General features: G+C 43.4%; 1 protein-coding gene across 6 annotated transcripts in view; it reads right to left on the bottom strand.

Moving 5' to 3' along the window:
* Positions 1–4,187: 4,187 nt before the first annotated feature.
* The window catches only part of DENND11 (DENN domain containing 11), a 256,066-nt gene continuing 254,253 nt past the window's right edge, over positions 4,188–6,000 (bottom strand). For all 6 annotated transcript variants that reach the window (XM_033958013.1, XM_033958009.1, XM_033958010.1 and 3 more), the window contains one exon: positions 4,188–4,792. In XM_033958013.1, coding sequence (XP_033813904.1) covers positions 4,597–4,792 — 196 coding nt within the window. In that variant the 3' untranslated portion in view covers positions 4,188–4,596. The remainder of the gene's footprint in view (positions 4,793–6,000) is intronic.

The following is a 6,000-nucleotide window of genomic DNA, read 5'->3' as shown; positions in this document are numbered from 1 at the left end:
ATCACCCACACTAACCATAAGATTATTCAAGCCTTTGCCAAAAAGCATCTGCCCCTTAAATTTAGGATAATCTGTTTAAACTAGCCTTGGAGGCTGAATCGCCCACCCACTACCTGATCTAGAGCATCTGGCAGGCCGAAATGGAGTAAGTCAATACCTTGCTCATGACGCTGATGATATCATAAAGAGCATCAGCCACATAATCCACTCCCTCCATAATCAAATAGGGACAGACAATTTCTATCTCCGAAGGACTACACTGCAACCTGGTATGACAGACCTGTACCACAAAGGAGGCAGCTGCTACCACTTTGATACCCAAAGCCAGAGTTTCACCTTGCGATCCTGTGTGTGCTTCAGCATGATCCCTACCTTGCTATGAAGGGAGGTATGCTTAAGTAACTTGAGCTACAGTGAAATCAACTTTTGGCTGCGAAAACAGCTGTTGGAAGTCTGGAGCCATAGGACAGAGAATGGACATAGCCTCTGCCACCTTTAGGAAGCCTTCTAGGGATATCCATTGGTCCGTGACTAACAAAGTGATGTCCAGATGAGCAGAATGTACCACACAGAACACTGGGAGGTAGAGGACTGTTGAGAGTCCAACTTCAACTCACAGTGTGTGTCTGAAATGATATGTGAAACAATGGCGGACTTGAAAAGACAGTGCACTGAGGGATCATCGCCCTGATCAAGAGCCTTCTGACCTCTGGCCCCAGACAGGGACCCTAACTCATCCAAGGATCCAGTGGATCCTTGAGATAATAAAGGCATGAAAAAGGACTTCCAGTCCTCCCAGTCTTACTCCGAGTGGTCACTGATGCTTGGAGCCAGCTTGTACTGAGGTGGGGAAGCCTGCTGTACCGATGTTAGCATGCTCATAGGCAGGGCAGCACTCCCCGGGCCAGTCAAATAGGCCTTCCACAAGAGACTGACAAAGCCTAAAAACCCTAAAAACCACTGGACAGGTGGCCCTAAGGACCCCTCATTGGGGTAGTTGGATTTGCATGTGGCTTCTGAATGGGATAGAGAATGGGATGAGAGAGCTATTCTCAACTGGTGAAGGGGAGGAGTTGAAAGATATGATGATACCTTTCTGCAAAGTTCGCAACTATAAGAGGACAACAGATTCAGTACAGAATCCTATCTTTGCAATAGAATTCAAAATTTGCATTTAGGCACACTCTAGAGATGGTGCATGTACTTCTTTTATGTCCAACAGGTTGAACAGATAAAACTTGGTTCAGCTGTCTTACTACCTAGAATAGAGAACAGACATGGCAGGAAATACCAGTTCCTGGGCACAAAATAGATAACTGCTTTACCAAACACATTGGTATTTAAAACTAGCTTTTTGCAGCTCCTACCCAAGTTTAAGGAAGAAGCTAAAAACTCTAGTACCTGTGAGTGAAATTGATTTGTTTTACACTGATTCAGCTTTAATAGACCTGATCTAATTTAAATGTTCTTTCAGTTCTGAGTATAATATGCTCTTCTTAAAATGGAGTACAGACACTGTTATAAACTATGCAGGCCCAGGTACAGCAATTAAAGCTATAAACAAATTGTATAGTTTTAAAATAATTGAAAGAATAGGTAAACTCTAGGATGAAATATAGAAATTTAGAATCTGCCAGAACTGACCACAAAAAATATTGTACAACTGGGTCAAATGGGACTTTTATTACAGAGGATGGGCAAATTGACTTATCTGCAACAACTATATTACAATTGATGAGCCTTAAACATAAGTAGTAAACAACTTGCTCAGCAGGGAGACCTGGAAACCTGCAACAAAATCACTGAGAAAGCACCAAAGAAAGAATGAGCTCTTAATAGATGATAATTACAGTGCTAGGGGAAACTCAGGGGTCATATTTAACCATTAACAAAAACATGAAGCCTTGTTAGACTAAGTACAACCTTTGGTGATACAAAAGGGCTTCAGTCAGTTGGCAAGTCACTTTGAGCTTTTCAGTTCTAACTCTGGATTCCCTTCTCCCCCCCCAAACTGGCCCCAAAACTGGCAGTTAAAACCAAACATGACCAACCTTAGTGTAGTAGTCAATTTATCATGACTACTGAAAGGAGTGATTAAAATGGCTACGGACCTTTATGTAAAGAAAATAAATAAAACAAAGAGAAAAAGGAAACCGATATGGTTCTCCAAACTACTGGCAGAGAAAATAAAGGCAAAAGAGTTGGCATTCCTGAAATATAAAAAAAAACAAGAAGAGGAGTATAGAAAGGACTACTGGGTGAAACTGAAAGAAGCCAAGAGAGAGATACGTCTGGCGAAAGCACAGGCGGAAGAGCATATGGCTACAAATGTAAAAAAAGAAAGACAAAAATTTTTTCTGATATATTAGTGAAAGGAGGAAGATGAAAAATTGAATTGCTAAACTAAAAGTTGCTGGGAACCGATATGTGGAGAGTGATGAGGAAAAAACAAATGTGCTAAACCAATACTTCTGTTCTATATTCATGGAAGAAAATCCCGGAGAAGGACCGAGATTGTCTGGCAAAGTTAGGCAAGAAATTGGAGTAGATTCTGTACTGTTCACGGAGGAAACTGTTTATGAGCAACTTGAGAAACTGAAGGTGGACAAAGCAATGGGACCAGATGGGATCCATCTCAGGACAGAGGGAGCTCAGAGAGGTTCTGGCGGGTCCTATTAAAGACTTATTCAATAAATCTCTGGAAACGGGAGTGGTTCCTGGGGATTGAAGAGCGGATGTGGTAGTGGTCACAGAGATGAAGTGGGAAACTACAGACCGCTAAGTCTGACTTCAGTTGTTGGAAAAATAATGGATGTGTTGCTGAAAAAAAGGATAGTGAACTTCCTAGAATGTAATGGGTTATAGGATCCGAGGCAACATGGCTTTACTAAAGCTAAATCGTGCCAAACAAACCTCATTGAATTGTTTGATTGGGTGACCGGAGAGCTGGATCGAGGATATATGCTAGATGTCATTTACTTATTTCAGCAAAGCCTTTGACATGGTTCCTCATAGGAGGCTCTTGAACAAACTTGAAGGGCTGAAGTTAGGGCCCAAAGTGGTGAACTGGATTAGAAACTGGTTTTCGGACAGATGAGGGTGGTGGTTAATGGAAGTCTCTCGGAGGAAAGAAAGGTGAGTAGTGGAGTCCCTCAGGGTTCAGTGCTGGGGCCGATCCTGTTCAATATATTTGTGAGTGACATTGCTGAAGGGATAGAAGGTAAGGTTTGCCGTTTTGCAGATGATACTAAGATTTGTTACAGAGCAGACACCGTGGAGGGAGTAGAAAACATGAAAAAGGATCTTCAACAATTAGAGGAATGGTCTAATATCTGGCAACTAAAATTCAATGCAAAGAAATGCATTTGGGGATTAATAATTGGAAGGAACCGTATATGCTGGGAGGGGAGAGGCTGATATGCACAGAGGGGGAGAGGAACTTTGGGGTGATAGTGTCTGAAGATCTAAAAGTGAAAAAACAGTGGAACAAGGCGGTAGCTGCTGCCAGAAGGATGCTGGGCTGTATATAGAGAGGCGTAACCTGTAGAAGAAAGAAGGTGTTGATGCCCCTGTACAGGTCGTTGATGAGGCCCCACTTGGGAGTATTGTGTTCAGTTTTGGAGACCGTATCTGGCGAAGGACGTAAGAAGACTTGAAGCGGTCCAGAGGAGGGTGATGAAAATGATAGGAGGTTTGAGCCAAAAGACCTATGAGAAGAGACTGGAAGCCCTGAATGTGTATATCCTAGAGGAAAGGAGCAACATGGGAGATATGATTCAGACGTTTAAGTACTTCAATGGTATTAACATAGAACAAAATATTTTTCCAGAGAAAGGAAAATGGTAAAACCAGAGGGCATAATTTGAAGATGAGGGGTGGGAGACTCAAGAGCAATGTAAGGAAATTTTTCTTTACAAAGAGGGTGGTGGATGCCCGGAATGCGCTCCCGAGAGAGGTGGTGGAGAGGAAAATGGTGACTGAGTTCAGAAAAGCATGGGATGAACACAGAGGATCTAGAATTGGAAAATAATAGTAAATATTGAAGCACTAAGGCCAGTACCGAGTAGACTTGCACGGTCTGTGCCGGTACATGGCCGTTTGGTTGAGGATAGGCTGGGGAGGGCTTCAATGGCTGGGAGGATGTAGATGGGCTGGAGTGAGCTTTGACGGAGACACAGTACCGGGCAGAGCTTTGGATTCTTGCCCAGAAATAGCTAAGAATAAAAAATTAAATTGAATCAAGTTGGGCAAGCTGGATGGACCATTCGGGTCTTTATCTGCCATCATCTACTATGTTACTATGTCCCAAATCACACATATAATATGAGAAGAGGAACACAAAGTGATGATACCTACATACAGAACGCAAGACTACCTGTAAGCCCTCTGTGAGCACTTCATAAAGTAGAAATAAAAATCTTTTAAAAATTATAAATAGCAATATTCTTGTTGTCTTCTTTGTAGCAGGTTTTTAAAGAAACACCCTACAAGTGGTTCTGTTTGTTGAAATTCACATTTCTATAGTCCAAAAATAGATTTTTTATTTTTATTTTTAAGCAGTGGTAAAATTCTCCATTCCCTTCCCCAAGTCCAAGTCTATGGGCAGCAAGGATTATCAATGACAAGCATAACATCTATGCCATAAACCTCCAGTAGGTCCATCAAAAAACTGCGGTCACCTTGGGGATCCAGGCCCATGCTTCGTGCATGCTCTGCAGTCAGTGACTTGTCCTGGCTTGCAGACACTTCCAGCAGCGTCTGGAAGATCCTGTTGTTCTGTTCCATGAAAAACCTGTAGTGGAATCAAGGGGTAAAGATACAGTGCAAAAAAACAAAAGGAAGAGAATGAAAAATTGCAATACTATAAAAGATGCAAACAACTTGCCTTGAGCTTCTATTTATCTCAACAGACTCTCTACCACCCATCTTGTCCTCTACCATATATACCCATCTTGTCATCTACCATATATACTCAAGTATAAACTGAGATTTTGGGGCCAAAAATTTGGCCCAAATATGGGGGTCTTGGTTTATATTCAGGCCAGTACCCACCCGCCCCCCTCCCGGACATGTTGAAGGCCTTCGCCGGGCCACCAGGCTCTGTACCCTGTCCCTCCTCCCTGCCCTGTCCATTGTACCTCCTTTCTGCCAATATCCTGCATGCCACCATGCCTTCCATATGACCCGTGTACCTGGAATCCCTGGTGGTCCAGAGGTGTAGCAGGTAGGAATAAGCTTTCCGTGCTCCTGCCCCAGTGCTGAGCCAGTCACTACTGCGTGTTCTGGTGGTTCAGCTATACTGAGCAGGAGCACACTTCCTGCGTTGCTACTCAGTGCTGAGTGGCTTCCTGAATGGCTGTAATAAGTCTCATTAGCGGAAGTGATTCAGGAAGCTGCTCAGTGCCAAGCAGTAGTACAGGAAGTGCACTCCTGCTCGGTACAGCTGAACCACCAGAACTTTCAGGAGCGCAGAAAGCTCATTCTTGCCCGCTACACCTCTGGACCACCAGGGATTCCAGGCAGATCATATGGAAGGCGTGGCAGCATGCAGGATATTGGCAGAGAGGAGGTACAATTGACAGGGCAGAAAGGGGGGATAGATCGCGGAGCTTGGGAGGGAGGGGGGATAGGGTGGAGAACCTGGCAGGGAGGGAAGGGGGCTAGGTGCAAAGCTTGATAGGGTAGGACACTTGAATATTAAGCCGCCCATCTTATATTTGAGTCAAGTATTTTCCCTCCTTTTTGGGGGAAAAATAGGGGTCTTGATTTATATTCGAGTATATATGGTATATGGTAAGCAGTATTGTAGAAAAACAGTAGCTTCATATCTATACTAATGCTTGAAGTAAAGGAAACAAGATTCTGGATCTAGTAGCTGTGATGGAAGAAGATAAGTTGGATATAGTGGCGATCATGGAGATGTGGTTATACCAGGCTATAATCTGTTCAGGAAAGACTGGGTAGGAAGAAAAGGTGGGGGAGTAGCGTAATATGTTAAAG

Source organism: Geotrypetes seraphini, chromosome 9 (assembly GCF_902459505.1).
Source record: "Geotrypetes seraphini chromosome 9, aGeoSer1.1, whole genome shotgun sequence".
Taxonomy (NCBI): domain Eukaryota; kingdom Metazoa; phylum Chordata; class Amphibia; order Gymnophiona; family Dermophiidae; genus Geotrypetes; species Geotrypetes seraphini.
This window is presented reverse-complemented; position numbering and strand designations above follow the sequence as displayed.